The 23,979-nt window shown below is 44.8% G+C and overlaps 5 protein-coding genes across 7 annotated transcripts; 2 read left to right on the top strand and 3 right to left on the bottom strand.

Moving 5' to 3' along the window:
* Window positions 1-159: 159 nt before the first annotated feature.
* On the bottom strand, window positions 160-5,351 carry LOC114848343 (recombining binding protein suppressor of hairless-like). Its single transcript, XM_029138806.3, has 11 exons — window positions 5,245-5,351; window positions 4,484-4,522; window positions 4,272-4,367; window positions 4,034-4,199; window positions 3,765-3,939; window positions 3,550-3,687; window positions 3,355-3,467; window positions 3,135-3,275; window positions 2,385-2,540; window positions 2,194-2,297; window positions 160-2,115 (listed from the first exon to the last, which is right to left on the bottom strand). Exons 1-11 carry the CDS (start codon window positions 5,262-5,264, stop codon window positions 1,779-1,781), a joined length of 1,485 nt encoding a protein of 494 aa, XP_028994639.1. The 5' UTR covers window positions 5,265-5,351; the 3' UTR covers window positions 160-1,778.
* Window positions 5,352-5,858: 507 nt separating this feature from the next.
* hgsnat (heparan-alpha-glucosaminide N-acetyltransferase) lies at window positions 5,859-12,430 on the bottom strand. 2 transcript variants are annotated; one of them, XM_029138604.3, is made up of 18 exons: window positions 12,216-12,430; window positions 11,472-11,587; window positions 11,232-11,368; window positions 10,933-11,051; window positions 10,771-10,840; window positions 10,454-10,523; window positions 10,176-10,276; window positions 9,943-10,019; window positions 9,804-9,834; window positions 9,458-9,618; window positions 9,237-9,352; window positions 9,005-9,126; window positions 8,631-8,757; window positions 8,350-8,436; window positions 8,185-8,262; window positions 7,976-8,046; window positions 7,388-7,500; window positions 5,859-7,140 (listed from the first exon to the last, which is right to left on the bottom strand). In XM_029138604.3, the coding sequence occupies exons 1-18, from the start codon at window positions 12,385-12,387 to the stop codon at window positions 6,959-6,961; spliced, it is 1,950 nt and encodes a 649-aa protein (XP_028994437.1). In that variant the 5' UTR covers window positions 12,388-12,430; the 3' UTR covers window positions 5,859-6,958. The 2 variants fall into 2 exon arrangements, with proteins under 2 accessions (XP_028994437.1, XP_028994513.1); XM_029138680.3 differs by lacking the exon at window positions 12,216-12,430 and adding an exon at window positions 11,701-12,093.
* A 322-nt stretch (window positions 12,431-12,752) lies between these two features.
* LOC114848519 (dynactin subunit 6) lies at window positions 12,753-14,414 on the top strand. The gene is made up of 7 exons (XM_029139091.3): window positions 12,753-12,899; window positions 13,086-13,150; window positions 13,307-13,412; window positions 13,495-13,580; window positions 13,688-13,735; window positions 13,851-13,993; window positions 14,119-14,414. The coding sequence occupies exons 1-7, from the start codon at window positions 12,871-12,873 to the stop codon at window positions 14,209-14,211; spliced, it is 570 nt and encodes a 189-aa protein (XP_028994924.1). The 5' UTR covers window positions 12,753-12,870; the 3' UTR covers window positions 14,212-14,414.
* A 221-nt stretch (window positions 14,415-14,635) lies between these two features.
* gtf2e2 (general transcription factor IIE, polypeptide 2, beta) lies at window positions 14,636-22,840 on the bottom strand. 2 transcript variants are annotated; one of them, XM_029138981.3, is made up of 8 exons: window positions 22,614-22,840; window positions 21,993-22,153; window positions 17,281-17,363; window positions 16,657-16,764; window positions 16,053-16,235; window positions 15,832-15,925; window positions 15,436-15,551; window positions 14,636-15,318 (listed from the first exon to the last, which is right to left on the bottom strand). In XM_029138981.3, exons 2-8 carry the CDS (start codon window positions 22,150-22,152, stop codon window positions 15,199-15,201), a joined length of 864 nt encoding a protein of 287 aa, XP_028994814.1. In that variant the 5' UTR covers window position 22,153; window positions 22,614-22,840; the 3' UTR covers window positions 14,636-15,198. The 2 variants fall into 2 exon arrangements, with proteins under 2 accessions (XP_028994814.1, XP_028994734.1); XM_029138901.3 differs by having other exon boundaries at window positions 21,993-22,157; window positions 22,614-22,839.
* On the top strand, window positions 18,230-21,542 carry smim18 (small integral membrane protein 18). The gene is made up of 2 exons (XM_029139229.3): window positions 18,230-18,484; window positions 20,073-21,542. Exon 2 carries the CDS (start codon window positions 20,082-20,084, stop codon window positions 20,394-20,396), a length of 315 nt encoding a protein of 104 aa, XP_028995062.1. The 5' UTR covers window positions 18,230-18,484; window positions 20,073-20,081; the 3' UTR covers window positions 20,397-21,542.
* Window positions 22,841-23,979: the final 1,139 nt, after the last annotated feature.

Below are 23,979 nucleotides of genomic sequence, written 5' to 3'. Positions count from 1 at the left end.
GTGGTTTAAAAATAGTGAGGCCGGTTTGACCCCCGCCCTTTGGAGCGGGTCCAACCGGTGAGGGTCCAGCGGGCCTCACAAGGACCTGTGGAGGAACTGCAGCCCCGGCTCTGCTCAGCGTGTGATCAAACAGGTGATACAAGAAATAGAAAACATGAATAATATTCAAATTAAAACCGAGTTTTATGGCCTGTTCACTGAAGAACCATTTAGTTATGAAAGAGAAATACACCATGTTGAAATATATTACAGAAAGAATTATTAGAAACAAAGGCAGGAAATGAGAAGTGTGTATCCCATAAACGCATGAATGAGAATGTCAGTCTGACCTCACGACCCCGACTTAACACCTGCACCTGGCCGTGTTGGCATTCGCAGCCATGCGACGGCTTGAGCAGGACACACAACAAAGCAAGGCACTGCTGACTAAGCACCCGATAACGAGGTCCACTGAGCGCGTGCACTGTGGGAAAACCCATTAGTTGATAGGTAGAGACTTTTAAAGGTGTGCAAAAACAATAGCACATATTTGCACCGTTAATGGATTCAGACATACAACACATATATAAGCGTCCACATTATGTTCATGTACACTGAGAGTGAGACAGAACAAGATGAGAAGATGAAGAAGAGCTAATGGATTGTTGGTGATGTATAAATGAACCTACACGTTGACAGCTCTGATTCACCTCCCAATCATCTGATCATCTTTTCAAAACTGAAATGACAACGGGCCTCTTTAAATGAGAACAACAAAAAAAAAAGACAATAACAAACAACAGCTACATAGCATCCCAGATTTTTCTCATCCAGATTTCCAGATTCTTTAGCTTTAATTATTTAGTTTCAAGGCTTTACGGCTGTTTGCGGGGCTGTGGTGACTGAGACTGATCCGGCTAAAAAAAGGGCACATTGGTTAGAGAACGTTCATGTTTGTCTCTCAAAACACAATTATACACACATACACTATGCTCATCTAAAGCATGATAAGAGACTCATGAACTACTAAAGCAGCTCCTGCAGACAGATACAAACATGTTTTCATTAAAAAAAGCGCAGCCAGGTCATTTCCGTATCACTGCTTACAGCATGTCAGATTGTTTTCAGTTCTGTAATGAAAGAAATGATTATGTAGTCTGGTAACTAGATCTAAAACACACCGGAGCAGATTAGAAAGAGCTGAAGAGAAAAGGAAAGAAGCTACTGTCAGACAGTTACAGGTACAACCACGTCATACCCACCATAACCGCTGTAGGAATAAGAAGACAAAAACATTAACAAACATGAACTTACTATTTAGTATGATACAAAAAAGTCAAAATGTACCTCAGAAAGCTTATAAAATATAATATGAATAAAATAATATAATATTCCTTGGTCCATAAAAACTATGTTACTCTGACAACAAAATGTTTCCCTTGAACATGTGATAGATCAACAAGCTTATCAGTAAAAACATCACCCTGTTAGAAGAAAGTAAGTACTTTCTAATCCACAGGTGACTAGAAAAGGTTCATTCAAAAAGCAGGTTGCTGAGAGAGTAAAAGACAGATGAATCATCTTTGAGCTGTGGGTCCAGAGCTTTCCACCAGAGGGCGCTAAAGGGGGAAGCCGTGTCTCGTTCTCAGCTCTCGCATTTCTCGTGATGCCGCCGTTTTCTTCTTCGACGAAGAGTTCGTGAGATGCCGTGCGACTCTCCACAGGTCCATCACCCTCTTTGGGGAGCGCGCGCGCGCACTCGTCTTCCCACCGACTCCCTCCCAGCGGACACGCCGGCACTACGACAGCACCGCCATGGTCGCCAGGCCCGAGTCAGTGCTGATGTACGGCCCCTGGCTGTCGGCGAGGCCGCCCAGCGAGGACGCCGACGCCGGCGAGGACGACGACGCCGGCGAGGACGACGACGCGCTGCGCGAGCGCAGGATGCTGCCGGCGGCGCCGCAGTGCGGCCGCGGGCCCGGCTCGGGGGTGTAGGTGAAGGTGAGGGAGGTGGAGTAGATGATGCCGTCGTTGCGGACCAGCGTGACGGGCACCTGCACCGGCTGCCGCACCCACCGCCATCCCTCTCTGAAGGCGGAGATGTCCGGCACCACGCACAGCACGCTCTCGCCGCACCTGGGGGAGCGACGCGGGGACACGGTTGGACCATTTGAACCGTCGCACCAGAGCGCAGGCGCTGACGCAAGCGCTGACCTGTACATGGTGTCGGCCTCCACGTCGCCAAACCACACCCGGAGGTTGGGGGTGAAGTTTTGCCCCGTCAGCTCCAGCATGGCCACGTCCCCTCCGCCGTTTAACTGTTTAAAGACCGGCAGAAGAAAAATGGCTGCGTCCGATAAAAAGGTCCCAACCAGAAGCGCCGACATATTTTCATACATTCGTACCTGCAGACTCTCCACCACAGGGACCGGCGTGACCGGGGTGGAGACGGGGCCCATCCCCTCGTAGAAGGTGTACTCCGCCTTGTCAGTGCTGATTATGGTCCAGGAGGCTCCGTCGTTGATAATGTCTCTGTTGGCCTCTTTGGTGCACGGTGAGGCCTGCGAGACCGGAAGAACTCATGTTTACATCCGATGACGGACACGGACACGGACACACACACACACACACACACACACACACACACACACACACACACACACACACACACACACACACACACACACACACACACACACACACACACACACACACACACACACACACACACACACACACAAGGATGCTCAGGCAGGAGTTTTATAGCCCCGTCCCCCGCTGGAATGCTCATTAACGCAAGCGTCCATGTTCCGCAACATCTGCCTCCTGAACAGAGAGGCTAAGCTTCTGTTACAGGCACAGACAGCGGCTCTAGCCCGGGGCCACGCCACCTTTCCACAAAGACACTCTTCACTTACCAAAACAACACACAGCCATGACATACATCGAAAGAGGTGTATTAAGCTTCCATAGGAGCTGTGTGACTGTATTAAACAGTGAGGTAGTTTTATCTTGAGTAAAACCATCCTGAACAGGTTACTCCTCCCATTCAGAATTATAGCTTCTTTAATTGAAAACAAAAAAGTATAATTGTGATATTATAAGAACAGGATTGAAAAATAAAGCATATAATAAATAATCGTGTGAGCACCCACTTGGAACTGGATGATCCTCTCCTGGGAGAGGCACAGGTACATCTTGTCTGTGTCTTTCAGGTAGAAGGCACACTTGTGGAGCTGCGACACCGGGTCGTCTGCGTCCATCAGCGCCGCCTGCTTGTCCACTTTGCGAATGACCTGAAGACACGCGGGCCTCCGTTACAGACGCACGCCATCGGGCGCGGTCCCAGTCCACCCCACGCAGACAAATACAAACCAGTCTGGGCAGCGCCATCCCAGTAACGGAGCAGACCAGCTTGACCGTCTGACCATAGTGAACGTAGCCGTCTCTCACGGCAAACTCCTCCCCCTCAGACTCTTCATCGTCCACTGGGCAACGTAACAGAACACAGTCAGAGCTTAGTAAACGACGCCCGGGCACGTTTGACGCGACAGAGCGGGTGGTTCTCACAGAGGTGGATGTAGAAGGCCCCCCACTGCTGGGAGCTGGCGTGGAAGTTCCCCCCCTCCACGTGAAGGTACCTGGTGCTGACCGTTTGGGAGCGCAGGCGGTTGAACAGCGCCACCTTCGTCCCCGAGGCTATACACACTGAGGAGACGGGGACGGAGGAGGTGAGAGAGGAAACGAGGGCACAGGGGTCGCACGGCTCAGCTCGAGGGACTCACGGTCGGCATTCTTCAGCGACTGCTTCTTCTTGGAGGGCTTGGAGATGACCTTGATCCGCCTGCTGAGGAAGACGCCGATGTTGGCGCCGTTGCCGTACAGCATCTTCACCGACAGCATGAAGTGCTTCCTTTTGTCCGAGTCGCTGATGTACAGCGTCTTGGCGGTGCAAAAGTGCTGAAAGGCGGAGAGAAAGACGCCGATTCAGCGTTTATAATAGAGAAAATGGGGGGGGGGGGGGGGGGGGGGCACGGCGCGCGCGTCCACGCACCTTCCCCTCCAGGTTGAGCTGCTGCATCTCCTGCTCGCTGTTGCCGATGCCGATGAAGGCGCACGCCTGGGCCTCGTGCTCCGTGCAGCCCTCCCTCTCCAGCCGCTCCAGCTTCTTCTGCCAGCCGCCGCCCATCAGGTACACGCACGGCGGGGGGCAGAAGAACCTACGCGGGGGAAAAAAGGCCCCAGTGATTGGTTTGACGACAGGGGGGCGTGTGTGTGGTAGCGCTACGGACCTCTTTTCGTTGCCGTATGACTTCTGGGCCACTTTGGCGTGTAGAATGAGCACCGTCTGGTCGTCCTTCTCCTTCAAGTAACTCCTCATAGCCTCCCTGAGAGAGAGAGAGAGAGAGAGAGAGGGAGAGAGAGAGAGAGAGAGAGAGAGAGAGAGAGATGCTTTAGCTCAGCACTCATTTCAAAGGCGTCCGTGCTCGTGTTTGTCTTTTACCTGGTCAAACGCTGAGGCTGAGGCCGCTCACCGAACTTCCTGCAACACAGAGACGTGTGGGCCAAAGGTGTGTTTACATGCGGACGCAGCAGCGCCGGCCACGCACGGAGCGCGTCCCGGTGTCACACGTGTCCTTCACGTGTGCCTGGACCCAGACGGAGATGCCAGCGCTTCCCACCGGAGCTGCCGCGGACCTGAAGGTCACGGTTCTACTCGAGCATCACCGCGGAGCTACGGCTCAACTAACGGAACCACCTTTGGATTTAAGGTAACTCGGTTCACGAGCGTCACCGACTTTCCCCTTCAATGAGCGGCTCCGGGAAAAGATGATGATTCGTTTTTAATGTCTGCGGCACCAAAACGTTGTGAGGCGACAGGTAGAAACTAAAAACCGAGCCGCTGAATTGATGCCAATCTCTGGTTCCAACTTTACCACGCAACAATGTTTCATCCTGTCTACTTTGCGAACGCGCGGACGCCGCAGCCGCAGAAGTGAACGACTCGGAAGACGCGACCGAGTCCAAGTGTGAATCCGTCGCCTGGCACCGTTAAAAAGTGCGTTAACATCGAGCGACCCTTCAGCGGACCGCGGAGAAAGCAGGCGCCGCTGCGAGGAGCACGCTCGCGCTCCGGACCCCGCAGGAAGTCCCCGAAGTGGCGTCGAGCGGGGGGCGTTCGCTGGAGACGCGCTGAGGAACAGCACCAAGACAAGAAAACACAACTTTTTCCACTAGCGTTGCACTTTAAATTTCGGCACTTACCCCGTAACAACGGGCGCCATCTTCCGAATAACTCTCCCCCCCAGAAAAAAAGTCCAACAATCGCGAGATCCCTCCCACTGGACCCCCCCCCCCCCTTCCCTCCACTCCAAAGCCAACGGCACAACACGGGGAACAGACTGGACGGGGAAAGGGGTGAGAAAGGGGGAGGCGTAACGAGGCGAAGGGGTGGGGGGAAGGGGGCGTGGCGACTGGCAGGGAGCAGACGCCAGAAAACAGGCGTGGGAAACTTGCAAAGTCGCGCGAGAACGAAAAAAGTCTCACAATAGACACGAGTGGACACAGGCCATGTGTCTCGCGATACCAAGAGACTCTCACGCTTGGCTTTTTTTCTGCCAGAGAAGCCAGTCTGTAACTCGATTCCCACGCCTTATTGAGCAATAAACCGAACTGCACCTATAAACACCTCTGTTTTGCTGAGATACAAGGCGCAAGTTGAAGATAAATAAGTGCATTACTCACAGCACGAACACTGGAAATACACTTTCTGACACATGGCCTTTGTACAAATAATAACTTTGTAACAATAAATTCTACTGTTTGTGTAACATAGAAAGAAACATCCTTAATATCAAATAAAATGATCAAACCCAAAGACCCATAAAATTGGGTTTTATTCAATAAACACATCTTAAGTTAGTTTACATTAAAAAAAAATAACATTTTTTGGACAGAATACATTCATTTAATTAAGTCAGCATTAAATAAAAAATAGTATCTTATGAGATTTGCAAAATCTGGTAATACATGTAGAAAATAACTTGGGGCTAATTGTAAGCTGTATGCTGATTTGTATAACTTGGAATTGTGCATGAGCAAAACACAGCTTATACGGTGCAAATGTAAGAAGACACCATTCAAAGTGCAATCCTTTTAAAGTGAGTTTCTGAAAATGTGATAAAAAACAAGCACATGCATCCTTCTGTATTAACCAAACTACAAAAACAAGGCACCACAAGCCCTCCTTCACTTTCCCCAGACCACTGATGCTACACAGCATCAAGTCCATCTGTTCGCTGAGAGACGGGACGGTCAGCGAGGAGCAGAGAACTGCAAATGGAAAACACGTGCTCCAGAGCTGGCCTAGTAACTGACAGTGATTAATGATACGTGTATTTACACACAAAACAGGAACAAAATTTGCAAGTGCTTAACTGTCACTTTTTAAAAACACTAAACACCGTTTCCTCTTGTTGGAGTATTATCACTTAAAGAGCAGCAGAAATAATGAAACATGATGTTTTCTTGACAGCTTTTTTCCCTTAAGTGAGTATTTGAGGCCTTTTGTAATTCTTAAAGTTTACAACTTTATAAAAAACAAAACTGTTTCTAGTATCAGGTTTTAGGTGGCAACAGGGATTATACCAAAAGAAAGTCAACAAGGGCTTAATTACCCACCAACAACCTGAAATTAACATCTCCAACACAATAACAAAAAAAGCAATACCAATGTCATACTTATATTAAACAATTTTTTCCTCGGTTACTTAAAATATTTGGCAGAGATCAGCTGCTTTATATCTGAATATATGTAAAAAAAGACAAAATAAAATACAAAACAAAAAAAACATTCAAAAGAGCAGAACCATCACAGTCCAGGTGACAAATCTGTCTTCTGCTTTCTAAATGTTTTTAGTCTGTAACTCCAGCAATGCTGACGTAAACAACGAGCTGTGATATAATTTTCAATCGATGACTAAATTTTCCAGAAAATCTTCTTTTTGTAGAGCACATAGGAGATGAGGACCCACAAGGAAGTAGCCACCAGGTTCTGGGTGAGGTGCTCAACGTGGGACTGGCTGTTGGTCATGTGCCAGCGAAAGGGGAAGTACTCCTCAAACACTTCATGGCCCACGTAGACGAGGATAGAGTTCATACCTGAAGGCATGCGAGTGAGAGGGAGACAAAGGTTAACGGACACAGAGAAATATAAAATTAGTTTACTGTGGGGATGTTTGGTCAATTTCACTTCTTCTTTTTGCACTAAAATGCAGTACATGGAGACCAAAACATGCTTCCACATTTAAACTCAAAAGAACCATTCACTTATTATTTGGAGCAAAATGAGTTAAAAATCTAAAATGTTGCTATTTCCTTGGTTCCAATCACACATCTCTGAGCTCACCAGGGTAGTAGAAAGGTGCTCCCGACCACCACTTCTTCACATCCACTGTGTAGTAAATCGCCACCAGCAGCACAAAGGCAAAGCAGGCCAGTGTTGTCACATAAGAGAGAGACCTACAACACATGGGCAGAAACAAGACGGTCAAACATTATCATCTGTAAGTAGAGTTACTAGTTTATTGAGTCGCGCTAAAGGTTAACACCTTCTGATTGTACACGCAAACTTCATTTTTCCTCAAGAAAAATCCTCAACAATTGTGCTCAATGCTAAAGTATCTGCTGACCACTATAGCTTCTATATAGAGCCGCTATGAACTACTTTTTCCTTTTATGCATTGGCTTTTGCAGCACAGGATTTTCCCAGTTGGGATTATTAATATCTATCATCGGCCACTGAGACCTACTAAAAACAAATTCTATTAGAATTAGAAGTTGCAAGATTACCACAGCAACAAAACAAACTTGGGATTTCTCTTTATTTTTCAAAAACTGCAACTTCCTCAAATGTTCAGTTAACCGCTATGCTGTAAAAAAGGCAACTGCTGAGCAAAGAAAATTCCATATAGGAGCGTATAAAAGAAAGCTTTACCACAGGTTCTTGTTGACAGGAATGAAACCTTGGTCTGCGGAACACTTGGTCATAACTGCTGACAGAAATCCCTGTGGGTTACAGCCACTTCATGAATCAACCATGTAGGTAAAACTCAGTGGAGAATTTAAAACGTCAGTTACTTAAATTACTTAATTAAAAATACATTGATATTACATTAGATGTTACATAACAAAACTAGTGCTTACCAAGAAGAGACCCCATATGAGGAACCTTGACATAATACTTGTATGTAGATCTCTGTAGTGTAAGATTATTTTTCCTGCCTGGGGATAAACCAAACAAGTGATGTCAGAAATAGATTATTTCGATCCTCTAATTAATTTTATTCTCATTATTATGGTACTACAAACCTGTAAGCCAAGAAAGGCCATGAGGATGGAGTTGATGCTGCCAAGAACACCTTCTGGGTCATATGGCATGCGCGTTGCATAGATCACCTTAGTTGAAAAATGGAGACAGAGAATTGTAAAAAGTCAAGTCAAGTTAAGTTAAGCTGTGAACGTGTCAACTCCAGCATCCCTGTCTTAAAGTTAGCAAGAATCAGAATATGCAGTGTCTAAGTTCAAGCTTTGCATCCTGGAATATACAGAACCGCCTGTCGTCTGCGTGTCTTAGCTTGCAGGTCACTGACCCGTGATGAAGGAGTCTGGTAGATGTGGTTTTCTCCCAGCAGCCACCGGTCGATAAAAGCAGCAGCTCCACCGGTACAGTTAGCATACAGGCCCATGTCCCCGATCCCACCCGGTCCTAGGTAGCCTCTGCTCCAATAAGAGAGGTAGAGTCAGTAATATTAATAGGGACAAGGACAACAATAAAAATGTATATGATTGAATTCACGAGAAACAATACATTAAATATACTTGTCATAGCTCTATAGTTGTGCCTATACACAACAATTTGGTAGCATGAAAGAATGCCTGAATCACTGAGCCTGTCACTAACTAAATGCACACAATCACATACTGTATTGTATAGTACATTTATAGCAACTCTGTTTTGACTCACGTTGGGCAGTTTGGAACAGGGAGGAGGAAAGTGAGGCATAGCCAGATGATTTCTAACACAAGCATACACAACCAAGCCGGCCAGTAGAGCAAGATTTCTAGTGCAGGGGACCACCAAGCATCCTGGAAGGCACAGACAAAAAGTACATCAAAATGAATGCATGCTTCATGTCAACCGTTCATTCAATGCTTTTATTAGTTAAACGCTGAACAGAACTGATCTGTTGGCTGACCATCGTAAGAACATCCAGGTGACCTTTCGCCACCAGTAGATCCAGGGTGGCTACAACCAGGTATGACCAGGCCAGACGCTGCAACACTCCTGGGATCCGCAGGTTGTCCCAGGATACTGTGTGAGCAGGAGCATGTAATCAAGTAGTGCATCATCAGAAGAGTGACAAAAATCATTAAAGGACAGGGTCCATTGATTGATAGGAGGTGTGTTTATACCCACATGGTCCGTGGCAGTAGTTTGGGTTGATGATGAACACACCGATGATGAAGAGCTGCATGCTCCTCCACACAACCTTCCTCAGCAGTGACCAGCGAGTGGATCCTGTACGCAGCAGAGAGCTGATTGACAAGGCAATGGACGTTCCCATGATAAATACAAACCTGGAAAAGAAGAGAACCAAAGCAGAATTGTATTCAAGGGAGGCATTAAGGGTTATTATTTCATTTTTATATTGAAGAACCATCCATCAAATCCAACAGAATTCTTTTAAATACAAGGAAAACTGGGAAAAAAAACTACAAAAAACACAATATGTGGGCACACACCAGTAACTGGTGTAACTCACCAAGGGAAGACCAGATCTGCAACAGTAAGACCTTCGGGGAGACAGGTGGGAAACACATACTTTGAATTCAAACCAAGAATCAAGACAGACATCAGTGCAGGCTAGTGATGGTAAAAAAGTGGAATCTGGTGGAACTCACCATTCCAGCTCTCATGCCTGAAGAACCAGTACCGACCTCCTCCGTAGTTCACAAATATCATAATGACTAAGGAGATCCTGACAAGACAGGGAACAACATTAGCATGAGAGCGCCACTGGTAAAAGGGTCAAACATTACATAAATATACGGCCAAATGGAAGGAGGATCAACTTTTGATCATGACATTGTCACTGCTCTCTTCCAGTGTCAGCAGCCAACACAGATCACCCTACCCTCTGAAGGTATCCAAAGACCGTAGCCTCTTGCTGGGGTTGGGCAGAGAAGGGAGGATGTCGGTAACCGGTTCTGCTGCTCTGCTCGGAGACCCAAGTTCCTGGATGGTAAAAGTAAACAATTCATTTAGAGCATACACACTTGTGCACGGGCAGATACATCATAAATAGTGTTTGAGATAATGACAGTGTTGATATAACATCTTGGGGAGTATTGGAATAGATACGCTATAATACATAAATGCAGTTTGTTGTCTTGATACAGAAGCAACACTCACAGAGTTGATAAGCCTCTCTGTCTCCATGGAGCCACTAATACGGAAGAGGATGCTCTTCACTACACCAAGACTGGACAAGAAGCAATATATCAGTTTATGAGTAACTGTATGACAAGCGTCAGGTCACGTGTTACATATGAGACAAAAGCACAGTAGGACAAGCTCTATATGCTTAGCAGCTACATAAACCTAGTAAGACTAGCACTACAGCAAATCTCTCACCAAAATTATTCCAATAAAACCTAATGTTCATGATGTTCACGATTCATCATCACAGGTAGATTTGGCTATGAAAGTAAACATGTTAAGGCGTTTACCCTAGTATAACTCTTCCGATGGCAAACACCACGGCCAGTCCAACAAAGACAAGGAAAGCCACCAGGATCGCTGTGAAAAGCATCACACATTAACAAGACGTGCTGTAAAGTCCACACAAGGATTAAATCACTTGACATATGTCACTTGTGTGTGAGACTCACGCATGTAGCTGTTGACGGGGTCTGCATCAGTGACTATAGTACAGTTGACCAGCGAGGGGTCTGGCAGATTTTTAACCCACAGAGAGTAGTTTCCATGCTCTCCAAAGTGGAAAGGAACCCTGGGAATTGAACGAACATAGTTACCAGGCAGCAACCCAGCAAAACAAATCATTCTATACAGTATTTGAACATTGTCAGATTACTCTTTTATTTATGCAAAAAATGCTATCCAACAATGTTGTTGTTGTTATCAGAAACTGAGCTGGAGTCTGCGGGTCTGTCTGTGTTCTTCAACTTACTTGCAATGCCCCAGGCTGACAGCGCTGCTATTGAGCTCAAGTGTGATTTCATGCTGTGTGCTCACAACAAAGTCTGCTGAGCTGGGCTGACCCAGACTGGGTGCTGCCGGTACCACCCCCAGCCGCTGGTACAAGCACTAGCACAGAGGGAAACAATGGCTCGGATCAGGACTGATCAGAAACGGGTCATATGTCACCGGTATCGGTTTGATGAGAACAGATGACTTGGTGCAAGCCTACCTGATAGCAGCGCTGTGACACCCACGACACCACCACCTCCGAGTCCAGCTCATTCTTCACCGTCAGAAGGGCCTCGTCCATCTTCAAGACTTTGTGCTTGTGATGAGAGGAATCGGCTGGAGGGAGCAATAGCAGAACACATCAGACAGAGCTGTAAACAACACACGCAGGCGATGCTACAGCCCAGTGTTTCTGCAGCCGTCCCCGTACAGCTGGACCCACAGCTTACCTTCAACCTACGCTTCACCGCGATCGTTACGGACAAACGCGATCCATATCGACTCGCGAAGTAGACCGATATTTGTGGGTATAGTTAGTAAACAACGAAAGCCCAGTCTGTAGCTACGCAGCTAACGTCGCTGCCTTTATGAGCAGGGCTTGGGAGAGAGCCGAAGCTATGGCTGCACAGTCACATGCTGCATTAATCCTTAAAATACAACCAGGAGGGAAGTTCAAACAACTGGAGCGTTTCTCTGCACCGTCGGCTGTTTCCTGTGGTCGGTGCTGTTTCACCCTTAGCCTAAAGCTAACAGACTTTATGGCTCATGATAGTTATTAATAGGTAAATATTTACCAGGCATGTTTATAGATAGGGGTATTACTAAGTTGGCGAAAATCCCCTTCATTGTCCTAATTTGAACAACGGCACTGACTGGCGCAAAGCTGCTAGCTTGGGCTAGCATTATCCCTGCAGCGCTGTCTTTAGCCTTTAGCTTCTACCTGCCAACGGGTCCGTTTACTTACAGGTAAAGCTCTCTGCCCTCAGTGGCGCCACGCAAACAGCTGCGAGCAAAGCCACGGCGGCACCGACAGACAGCACGTTGTGTTGTTGGGCTTGTGTCATCTCTGTGTGTCCAGCCTCCGTCAGCCCTGCGGCTGAGTGCGGGGAGTTCTTCTTCGGCTTCCTTTTTGTCATAATAAATTTCACTTCCGACGCAGCTTTGTTTTGAGATTGTAGTGGGAGCGAGAAGGGACAAAGTACAAAGTACTGTGGGTCAATACTGTTTACTCTAATAGAGGTTTACTGAAGTCTACTTGTGATTTTTTTATTAGTGATAAGAATTGCAGTGTTTTATGGAAGTGTGTGAGCAACAAAATAAAATACGTGGTATTCCCAAAATAAGATACATAAAGACAGCTGTTGTTGTGGCAACGTGTTCTTTAAATTTTTTTATATCAACGATTAAAATCACTTCTTTGTATTACTACGACCTGGGCACAACCTTCCCCCAAATGAGCTGCGTGTGCTCCTACTTCAGTCATCACATCTAGGTATCAAAGACTTGCCCCTCTTATTTGCGGGTGCTGCCGACGCATGCGCATAGGGCGCAACGGCTAGGCTTCCTAATCGATGATCGAGTGACACAACGACACCTCCCTTTACACTTTGTCTATCACAATGGCAGACAAACAAAACGCACAGAAAAGGTAATATAATTTTTAGGCCGCAGACTACAAGTTGCACCGTTACGCGATCTGTAATGGTCTAAAAGTTATGATAACATGGTTTAAAATGAAGAAACCACGAAGCAATTTAGGCCGCTTGTTGACGTTGACAGCTAGCACGATTAGCTAACATGTTAACACTTTTGTCTGTTCGCTTGTGTTTTTCAGTGTCAAAATAGCCGCTGGGGCCGTAGTTTGCGTTGAAAGTGAAATCAGAGGCGATGTCACCATAGGTACGATGTTTCGCTTTGGTCATTTGCTAGTAGCCACTGTTGAGCTGAAGAAACATACTTTTCTTTATCTGTACAGTTAAGCGAATCAGGCACAGGGAACACGTACAACTGTGTGAGCTCCGCAAACCTTCACATATATTCTCTGTGCATCTTCAGGCCCCAGGACAGTGGTCCATCCGAAAGCTCGTATTATTGCGGAGGCAGGACCCATCGTGATTGGAGAAGGCAATTTGATCGAGGAGCAAGCTCTGATCATCAATAGGTACCATTTAACCTTTGATCTCGTGTGCCCTGCTTCTCATTATCATCATCACAATAACGTGGATGTTTGTTGTAATCCACAGTTACCCAGAAAACATCACACCAGATTCTGAGGTGGAACCTAAAACAATGACAATTGGTGTCAACAATGTATTTGAAGTTGGCTGTGGTATCCTCTTGGTTGATCTGCCCAGTTTCAATCCTTAATTAATTTCATGTTGTAATTATGTGATACATTCTAACAAATGCAAATAGACCCTAACTGATGATCAACAGTATCACAAGCCCTGAAAATTGGAGACAACAATGTCATTGAATCTAAAGGTAAGAAGATTGTGTTACAGGAGATCTGAGCAAACCCACACCTACAGAGAAAGATGAAATATTCATCTGAGTGAAGTCACACCGTGGATTAAATGTCTTCCTTTTTGTTGTGCAGCTGATGTAGGTAGGAATGTGATCCTCACCAGTGGATGTATTGTTGGAGCCTTCTGCCAGGTCAACACGTGCGAGGTCATCCCAGAGAACACTGTAATCTATGGTTCTGGATGCATGAGGCGGGTTCAGACAGAGAGGCCACAGGTATGGGTACAGACATCAGGGCTTGTGATCAACATGACATTGTGTGCTATTAAGTGAGGCAGTAAAATATAGATATGTTTTTGAGCGCATTTTACTCATCGGTGTCTGTTTTGTTCTCTCTATAGCCTCAGACTCTTCAGCTTGACTTTCTGATGAAGATTTTGCCGAACTATCACCATTTAAAGAAAACCGTTAAAGCAGGCCATACCACTAGCTAAAATGTAACTTTGCAAACACACATGTAAATACAAAATGCTAATAGGAAGCATGAATGTATATAATTCTAAAATATGTATGCAGCTTCAGTAGAATGTTTTTCAGCAATTTGTATTATTATACTATCCTAACTGCAGCAGTTTGCCTTCATCTTGCTGTGCTGATCTACTGTTTTCTATAATTAAAAGTCTCTTTAAAATGCCAACTGATTGTGCACCATGTAGTCATTTATGATCACTTTCATATAATGTATATGACTCCACAAGGTTTTAGTATGTATCTGCAATCATGTAAATCAGAAAAATGCCAACACAATCACTTATTTTAAATAGTACCATCTAAATACTTTACTCTGGCAGCAAAACAGCAAATACCTGATCAGAGAACTGACACTACAGTAAATTACAGTAAAGAAACTAGGCAGCATTGTGAAACAGTAATTTATTAAAATATGCTCAAAAATACTAGCAACAAAACCATTATGGCATTGCTGCAAAGTTGAATAAATGGAGAAACATGAAGAATGTTCAAGATAATTCATGCTGGATGAGACCTGGAGCCTTTGCACAACACTAACCTGTTTTCTGCACCTTCTGTTCAAAGGATGGAAAGTTGTAACCTGATAGAGGCAGCTCCCACATTAAATAAAACCTTTCGCAAACGCATCCCACTTAAACACAAACTGAATCAAATTAAGCTGTAGACACTTGAGCCTTATTTACATTTTAACAGTTGCAGTACAGTCTTTTGGCGTGTAGTGAATGGTCTCAGAACACTGTTCCTTCAGCTATCACTCATCAAACTAAATGAAAGATTCCACAACACAGGTGCTACTCACCCCAACGACCACAGAGAATACAAAGATAGTAGAAGCAAGTTGTATTGTGTTGATGGCCATGAGAAGTCTTTTTTTTTTAAATCATACTGTGGTCAGAGTCTGTGTGCAGCCATTTGTAACTTAGAGCTTCTACAGCAGTGAGGCTGGGGCTTCACTTCTTTGCAGGAACGCCGTCTGAATAGTCCTCCAGTACTCCTGCCAAGTGGTTGTTGTGAGTTTTGAAGTGTCTCTTCCTCTGCCCACCTTGTTTCTTCCTCTTTTGAACCGGTAACTGCAGGAAGCACAGAAGAATAATCAGCACTGATGAGGATGCTTTTATTGGTGTAAGTAATGACAATATTATTTTCAGTGAACCTGTTCAGGGCATAATTATTCAAGCATCACTCACCACTTTCTTTGGTCCTGTTTCCTGCATGGAGGTGATGCCTTGTCTCTTCAGGTACTCCTCGATCTTTTCTTCATCCATGGAATCAACGGGAACACTTCTCCACAGCTTCTGAAATTCTACAATTTAGACTGGATTAACATTAATTCACTGATTAAAATATGTTACCTATATCATTTGGACAAATTGGACAAAACAAAAAAGTTTTTTAAGAACACAAACATAAACCAAATAAAAATATAACATGAAATGTACAAAAGGAACTCTAAACTGAAATATAGGGGTAAAGAAATTCCATTCTTGTATTTGGTGTTATTTAGAAAAACAGAGGCAGTAACAGAATAACAGCTGGAGACGAACACAAAGGGACAACTGACAGAAACGCTGACTAATTCTCACCTTCATCCACCGCAAACTGACAGTGCTTGTCATTGTAGAACAGAATCTTTTTCTTGTCTGGTCTTGTCACAAAGATGATCTGATCCCCCAAAGCCTGTGAATATTCACATGTAATAATAATAAATAATAAACTGGGAATAAACAGTCATTACACTGTTCCCTCCTCACCCAGAGGCAGACACCAGTGTGCATCTTTTACATGATTGTATTTATTGCGCTACCTTAATTGCCTTAGCGGAGTTGGGCAGACCCTCTTCTACGTCTTCCAGCAGGACTCCCCCCAGGCCTAGCTGGTCATGTTTGTCTAGTAGCCTCACTAAAGCTTTCTTGTCCTTCAGGTTGTATTTTGGTTTGAAGCCGTACGTTCCGTCACGGACCTCGATTTTGGGGTTGCTGACCAGTGCCTGTGATTAGAAGATGTACAGCAAGTTCAAATATGCAGAGAAGGATTCATTCATGCACTTCCCAATATTAAAACTCTAGGCTGAATCTATTTAAACTACAAGTACCCTTCATAGGTATCATAGGTATGATACTATAGGAGACAACCAAGAAGACACAATTAAACATGACTCAAAAATGTGTGTGTGTTATCATCATGATCAACTGCTACAAAGCAGCTTCCTTCATTTGCAACATACAGGATGTTGTCAAAAACATCTGTGGCTGACAGACTGCAAAATACTGTAGGGATAAAAACTTTGTATGGGTATTAAGCTTGAAAGAGTCCAGTGGATAATGTGGTGTTGTTTGTTATATAGTGTTTTCTGTAAGAGGTTTGTTACCTGAAATTAAAAAGAGAATGAACTGAACGTGGGAACACACCTCTGTCATAAGCCACTGCTTCTGTTTCATGCCGATGTCGAGAAGTTTGGTCTCATCCAAAATCTCATCTAGGGTGAGAAAGTGTGTGTCACCGTTCTGATGCCTTGTCTGACGATCAAAGACAAAGAGACACATGAATCTAAAGATAAAAACACAACCAGTCCCAGCAAACAACCTTACAGGTCAAAATCTCATCAAGTCTAATCCTAAACCTCTGACAGGGTTTTAGTCAAATGCCCACAGGGTTTAGCGCCTCACATTCAACCGTCGGCTTATTTAACACTGTTTAATTCTGTGTATTCAACAGATGGCACCAGAAAATGCACACATTCAAAGAAAATCTGTCAACTTGAGTGCGAGTTCTTCAGCGAGAGATGAGTCAGAGAGTTAGTGTGATAAGGCCTGGCTGCTTCTCCACAGAGCCACAGAACGATAAACAAGCTGTTTACATCCCAAAAGAAAGACTGGGCACCAAATGTTACGCAGCGACAACAAGTGACTCACTCCATTAACATAACAGACAATAAGTCAAGCACTTCGACAGAGATGACGACAAGAAATTAGAAAGATGCTTATTTACAATCAGAAAGAGAAATCACTTTGAAAGACACTGCTGAGATTTACCTTCATGTAATTGACGATCTTGGCCAAGCAGCCAAATTTGTACCCAGAACTCGCCTTGATGTTAAAACTGCCATTACTGGACTCTGTGAAGAAAACCAAAAAACAGCTTAGAGCATGATTGTAAAAATGTGCGATCTGCCTCATCATTTTTATGAAGCCATAAAAGCCATGAATCTGTTTGACTGGACACGTTCATCTGGATTATTCAAATTGCACAAAAAAAGGATGTGTAACAGTTTATCACACTTACAAAGGATTTTGCATTTACTAAATATCAAAAACAAACAATTGTTATTGCATAAATGCTGTACAAACACTGGCTTTTCATTAGATGCATAACCGTGTATTTACAGCTGCAGGACAGTTTACATCACAGTGAGAAAATATTCAACCCCCTCCTGGTTCCCTTGAAATGTGCATCTCAAAAGAGGTCTTCTAGATATTTAAGCTATGTACACAAAACAAATAAAAGCATGCGTTTCAGAAACAAAGAGTAACAAAGAGTAACATTAGGAAAGGAGATGTCGAATATTTTTTAGACCAGATACTCAAAATAGTCAAATGAGTCTTGTGTTAGTGGAAAAAAAAGAAACATCACCCACTGTAAGACTGGCCTTCCCCAAAGTGTTTTTAATCAAATACTGGACGCAGTAAAACAGAGCCGAACCTTCTTGGATTGTTGTACAGTAAGACCCCGGCCATAATCTAATAAATGATCTGATTACATAAGAGCCTCTGGTGATTGCGAGCTCTGTTCTCTGCTGGAGTCCAGTAATGCTGCTCCCCCCTGGAGACCGTCTAAGGTCTGGGCAGACAACTCACCAATCGAAGCCGAAAGCAGACACCCATAATGAATGATTCATGATGTGGGCCGGAGCTTGGGCTGCTGGGAGCTGCATTAGTGGGAGGGACGCCGAGATGGTGACAGGCCTGTCGGCGAATGGTGCAGAGGCAGGGCTAACGCGGACGGGCCAATGGCGGAGGGCAGCCCGTGCCTGCGCGGCTGAGGCGAGAGGAGCTGCAAGGAGTGGCGGACGGCGCGGGCGAGTGCGCGAGCGACGGCTGGATGTGCACCCGAGCGCTGCGGAGCAAAACAGGTCGAGGAGCGAGCACGTAGGCGGGGGAGAGCGAGACCCAGAGAGCGACGGGCGGAGCGCCGCAAAAGAGGAGAGCGCATCTTCTAGAGACGGAGACGGACGAACAGGTGAGTGGGCCCGTTTTTCACAGCAGCGCTGGTGTGTAGGTGAGATCAACAGATCAACGGCATCGAACGCCGAGCTGCAGCATGTCCATCCTTTACGGGCACGTCATGCATCTTTCAGTGCAGCGGATCCAGTGTCTTTCCACATTAGAAATTTCTGACAGACGTTCTAGAATGTGGAAGTAGAAATTTTACCAAGGATGATATTAAATAAACATGATGCGTCCGTCTGCGCTTTCTGTTTAAATATGAAGCATTACCAGCTCTGTCTGTGTCCATGTCTGCGTGTGCACCATCCCAGTGTTTGTGGACATGCCTGACTTATATTGTAGGTCTCAAGGCAAATCAATGAGGGGCTGACAGCTGTGACGAGCCAGATGGGCACACAAGGAGTGTGTAATTGTGTTTGGTTTGCGTGCGTGTCTGCTGAGGGACACACCGCGTCGCAAAAGAGCAATACCTTTAGGAGCTTGGCAGGGATGGGGCTCATTTAGGAGGAGACAGCAGATGCTGCATGGTGATGGAACCAGCCTGTTACGCGAGTGTGACTGCGTTGGTAACAGAACAGAGCAGAGGGATCATCGAGGGCAAAACCAGACAGGAAACACTAGTAGAAATGTTGGCAATGAGTTGAAGTGAAGCTGATGAGCCTAATTTGGACTAGGAGGATATGAGGAAGCTTGAGCTGGTGTATTACTGTTCAAATTAAAATACCATAAACAACAATGACAATTGTCACAATGAATGCATTAAAATTAATCGTGTGCCTTTAGGAACCTAAGCAATAGTTGAACCTTATTCACAATTTCCAGCTCCAGACATGATGATGATAAACTACAACTTTTCCCTTGAGAGTACAAACCCTGAGACAACTGGAGCCACTAAATGTTTCAGGTAATGGCCAGGTCACGTGAGCAGCACTCAGCTACGTGCAAGTGCAACAAATCCCTCAAATGATGTCAGTCAAATAATCTGGGTCATCGGCGCTGGTCTCAGTGTGTTATATAAAATGTGTAAAAGTGTGTGTGTAGAGTGTGTAGTGTGTGTGTGTGGGGGCAGCAGAAAGGCTGGCACGCTGCTCCCTAAGGATTTCAGACAGTAGGCGTTGGCTGAAGGCGTAGCAGAAGAAGACAGATGGCCAGACAATGAGCACACACCGCCGCACACCTTTCAACTTCAATAAAACTGTGCAGCTCCATCAGAGAAATGCGACTGTACGTTGACGCCGCGTTACAGCCTGCTCGCAGCCATTTTCACCAGGCTTTTAAGACTCGTTTTGTTCCGAGCAGATGGTCTCACTCGGGTTTGTGCTCTTTTCTGATACAACCTTTGGCATCACGCTGTCTCGTCATGCAAGTAAAACTGTGCTTGTGGTGACAGGAGATGAATTAGACCACAAACACATTATTGTAAAAGTGGTCTGACTGCATATTAGCTTTGGAGAGGACTTACTGTACATAAGACAATTCAATATTACGCCCTGGAGGAATTCAATCATTCTTTCACCATGGAAACAGTATTTTACATGCATCAGTGCAGTGAAACCCAGACTCATTAACAATCTGCCTTTTTCCTTTTCTGCTGTGTTCAGCCAGATACCATGAACAACATCACGACCACTACAAACCCAAGCAATCTCTCGGACGCTGTCCCCATTTACGGCACGTCGTTCCAAGTCCAGGAAGTCTACCCGTTCCACGATGGCTGGAATGTGGCCTGCTTTATCATCCTTCTGCTCTTCATCCTCACCGTCCTGTCTCTGGCTGCCCTGGCTGTGCTCTACGAGCTACTGGACTGTGGGTGCTGTGCCAAAGGGAAGACGCACCACCAGCTACAGCAAGAGGGTCCGGGAAGCTGCAGCAAACTAATGACCAGCCTTTGCAAGGAGCCAGAATCGCACACGGAGGTGGTGTAGAAGGAGCCATGACCAATGGAAAGGAGAAGTAGAAATTGGGGGTTGATTGCTGAACTGGGCAATATCAGAGTGCTGACATAGACCTTCTAAATTGGCCTACTAGTGGTTCAGCTGGTCGCTGTGGAGCGTGTGGGAGTAGAGACGAGATTAACACACAAAGATGAAAGGAACGGTGCAGTCTTTTCACAGATTAGGAGAGTAGGCTTTCGACTTCACACATTTACACCACTAGCACTTGACCCACAGAGTAGAGCCTAAAATATCCCACAAAAGACCCACAAAGACCCTAAAAGCCATATTTTATACTAGAAACATCAGTTCATGGACTCATGGTGTGTTCACACACACACACACACACAAAGGTGTAGATCTGGGCTTGAGGTGTTGTTGTTGAGAATGTAATTTGGAATTTGTCTGATGCATTATTAGTAATTTTATGTTTATAACTATTGCTTTTTTTCTAATCTGGGTCACTTCTAAATAATACATCTAAGATAATAGGGAAACTGCATCAGCTTTTCTTCTGTTTGCTTTAGAGTTGCTTAATGTCAGGTAGAATAACTGACTCTGTGCTTTGGCTACTTCAATAATGTAAACATGTAAACATGACTAGGTCGATTGGGTCTCACCCGGCAATAGCCAGATTCCATTAGATGATCTGAATCAAGCGTATTCTTGTAGTGTAGCTTGGCTCCTGCCATTGCTATGTGGCAGCAAATGCGCTTTGCCTGGGCCAGCTGTCACCAGCCCAGGATGTTGTATCTGTACGTGCGAACGTCCTGATCAAACACAAATCTGCAACCCTTAACAACACGGGCTGTCACAGAATGCATCACATGTTAATACAACAAAACCAGTAAGACCCAGAGGGACTTTTCTTGTCAAATGTTGCCTGTAGGACTGAAATATTCTAGTTTCTCCAAAGGGTCTGACAACAAATGCATTTATTAAGCTTAGCTGGAAATCATCCCTGCTTTGAGCAAAGCCTGTGTTTTTTTTTCAGTAACTTGTACCAGTGCTGTCAACGTGTTAAGCAAGTGACACTTTGTTGCTGCACATTAATGTACTGTATCATGTCTTATTGAGCACAGTGTATGGTTTTTTTATGCCTTAGCACAAAATGCCTAATAAACTGTTGCACAATTACATTATGTGCTATTTTATTTGACATTAAAAACAATTACCTGGCTTTAATTGATTAAATGGACTGACCTGTTACTGTACGTTACAAACTTGCAACTGCTCTCAATGCAACTGACATATTGGATTAATCTATTTATACACAGAATAATTCATCTGTCTGTTTGTGTGTACAGACTTCAAGGAGGTGTAACTTGTTACAGCAAAGTAGTGCTGGTTTTAACGTATTGATTTTTAAGGTCAGCGAAATCTGCACTATTTATGTTTAAGCCCTGGACAAAATTTAAATCAAAATCGCAGCGAGTAGCAGTGTCATCATCTCTGCAAATGTTGAATCGTGCTCCCCTACAGCTACTCCAAGGAGATGATATGCATCTATATCCCAAACATCAACACAGGAACCCTTAATAGAAACAATAATTCACTTGATATTATATGAAACATGCTTCACCTTACCAGCGCTGTGTTTGGACCCCGAGGAGCTCTCTCTGTCGACTTTGGGCTTCTTCTTCTTGTGTGATCCCGAGTCTGAGGAGGCCTGTCTCTTCTCTACAGCCGGAGTGGACAGAGCTCTCTTCTTGAACAGCTCCCTCTCCCTCAGCAGAGCTGGGTCCATCCTGGCTGGTTAAAAAGAAATGCCAACAAAATCCATTGGTACGAACACGCTCAATCTATGCACGTGATCTAGAAGGGTCCCGATTTTGACTGACATCGTCTAGAAGCCTGGAGGCAGTAACAATGAATGAAGCTCGGCTGTTCGACGGTCCTAATGGACCGGACCCAGGGGCAGGTGCCAGTGGTGAGCGCTAAGCCTGAAGTGGAGCTTCTACGAGGAAACGCACAGGCTCAAGTTTGCTCATGTCAAAATTAGCTTCAGCAAGTACGTCTGTTTCCAGTTAACCTGGCGCTGCTGTTTTCCAGGCGCCATAGAAGCCCACGTATAACAACGAGAAACGTTAGACACGTCGCTAAAAGCTGCTGGGACGTTTACACGAGTAAAATCGAGTAAGACAACGTCACAACAGTCTGAAAATTGACTCATTTGCGTTAGCTTGACGACGTGTTAGCCAGCGTTACCTCACACGGTTCCTGTTCTGAGATACACGATGGTTTAGTCCCGGAGTAAAGTCTAATTCCACAGGATATATGTGAAAAGAAAACCGGTTTAGTCGCAGAATCGCTGCTTCGTATCCTTTGTTCAAAGAAAATATAAGTTCAAGTTAGCTGATTAAGTCCAAACACAAGACATCCAGTGTTCTCCCACGATGCACTTCCGTTTGTCGATCGATTTCTCGAAGATCGACAGTTAAGGCCTAGGCGACGTCGTTCTGTATAATCAATCGGATAACAACTGAACAAAAAGACTTGACATCAAGTATAGGTTAGTTACTGAAAGGCAAATTTTAAATAACTTAGACGCTTTTGAAAGGTCAAACACTAGACATGATCAGACATATTTTTTTCTGTTTTCAATTAAAATATTAAGTTTTCTTCCGTGAATATAGAAGATTAATATAACATGGTAGCAAATTAAGTGAAACCTAAGTAGGAATTCACTGCAAGAACATTTTGTTAATGCAGAACATGGAAAATATATTAATGCCAGAACATGTTGACCCAATAGTATTTATTTTGCCGCTACATTACGCATCTCATCAGGTAAACATCGTATTGAGGAAACGGTACAAGTGCGCCGCGTAGCGGCGGGTTTGTGCTACTGCGGCGAACACACGATAGGATCCCTGCAATTCAAACAGTGGTGCTGATGATGATGTTGGAAAATGGAGTGGATATTTTAAATAGGTTTATTTCAGCAGCAACTAATGTCTGACTTCTCACAGTAATGGAATGGAATCTGGTTAATTTATTAATTGACTAATTAGCGCGTAATATTGAGAATTGTCCATGTAAAATATTAAAAGCTCCTAAATAATAAAGGTTTGTGCGAACTCCAAGCTTGTAACTGGCTTAAACCGCTTGAGCACATCACAGGGGAAATGGGACACTCTTAGAAATGTTGTGCTGTCATACTACTTGGCCAGTAGTTGCCACCCGCTGCAACAAAAGGCAAAACAGTTCTATTCAGAAACCTCAGAGTCTACATAAAAGCTTCTCGACAACCTCCTAAAACATCTGAAGCGTATTCTTGCATCAAGAAGTGTTTTTGTCTGAGCATGACACCTTCAGTCTGACATAGTTGAAGTGATGAAGGTCTACTGTGTTCTAATGAGTATAGTGTTTGTAGGGACTGAAGTGGTTTCGAAGCGAGGCTCCATCACAGCACTTTAAATCCTTTGGCATCCTTTCAAAGAAAAGTTCTACTCTGTAAAGAAATTGACCGTAGTTATGTGCTTATGGAGCAACGCTGGCCGTGACCAGGCTGTAATCTCTGGGGCACATTGATCCATGCAGTCCAGCCTTTCTTGTCACCACTCACTGGAAG

The sequence above is a fragment of the Betta splendens genome, chromosome 1 (assembly GCF_900634795.4).
Source record: "Betta splendens chromosome 1, fBetSpl5.4, whole genome shotgun sequence".
NCBI lineage: Eukaryota > Metazoa > Chordata > Actinopteri > Anabantiformes > Osphronemidae > Betta > Betta splendens.
This window is presented reverse-complemented; position numbering and strand designations above follow the sequence as displayed.

Bases quoted from the DNA above. Each gene is read 5' to 3' on its own strand.
- LOC114848343 (XM_029138806.3), bottom strand. From the start codon at position 5,264: ATGGCGCCCGTTGTTACGGG. The intron at 4,368-4,483 runs GTAAAAGACAAA...TCTCTCTCTCAG, and splicing joins CAGCCTCAGCGTTTGACCAG to GGAGGCTATGAGGAGTTACT. The intron at 3,688-3,764 runs GTGAGTCCCTCG...CCGTCTCCTCAG, and splicing joins GTCGCTGAAGAATGCCGACC to TGTGTATAGCCTCGGGGACG.
- hgsnat (XM_029138604.3), bottom strand. From the start codon at position 12,387: ATGACAAAAAGGAAGCCGAAGAAGAACTCCCCGCACTCAGCCGCAGGG. The intron at 11,369-11,471 runs GTAGGCTTGCAC...CCTCTGTGCTAG, and splicing joins TGTCACAGCGCTGCTATCAG to TGCTTGTACCAGCGGCTGGG. The intron at 10,841-10,932 runs GTGAGTCTCACA...TGCTTTTCACAG, and splicing joins CCCCGTCAACAGCTACATGC to CGATCCTGGTGGCTTTCCTT.
- LOC114848519 (XM_029139091.3), top strand. From the start codon at position 12,871: ATGGCAGACAAACAAAACGCACAGAAAAG. The intron at 13,581-13,687 runs GTATCCTCTTGG...GATGATCAACAG, and splicing joins TGTATTTGAAGTTGGCTGTG to TATCACAAGCCCTGAAAATT. The intron at 13,736-13,850 runs GTAAGAAGATTG...TTTGTTGTGCAG, and splicing joins CAATGTCATTGAATCTAAAG to CTGATGTAGGTAGGAATGTG.
- smim18 (XM_029139229.3), top strand. From the start codon at position 20,082: ATGAACAACATCACGACCACTACAAACCCAAGCAATCTCTCGGACGCT.
- gtf2e2 (XM_029138981.3), bottom strand. From the start codon at position 22,152: ATGGACCCAGCTCTGCTGAGGGAGAGGGAGCTGTTCAAGAAGAGAGCT. The intron at 16,765-17,280 runs GTAAATCTCAGC...TTTGATCGTCAG, and splicing joins AGATCGTCAATTACATGAAG to ACAAGGCATCAGAACGGTGA. The intron at 15,319-15,435 runs GTGAGTGATGCT...TGCTTCCTGCAG, and splicing joins AAACAGGACCAAAGAAAGTG to TTACCGGTTCAAAAGAGGAA.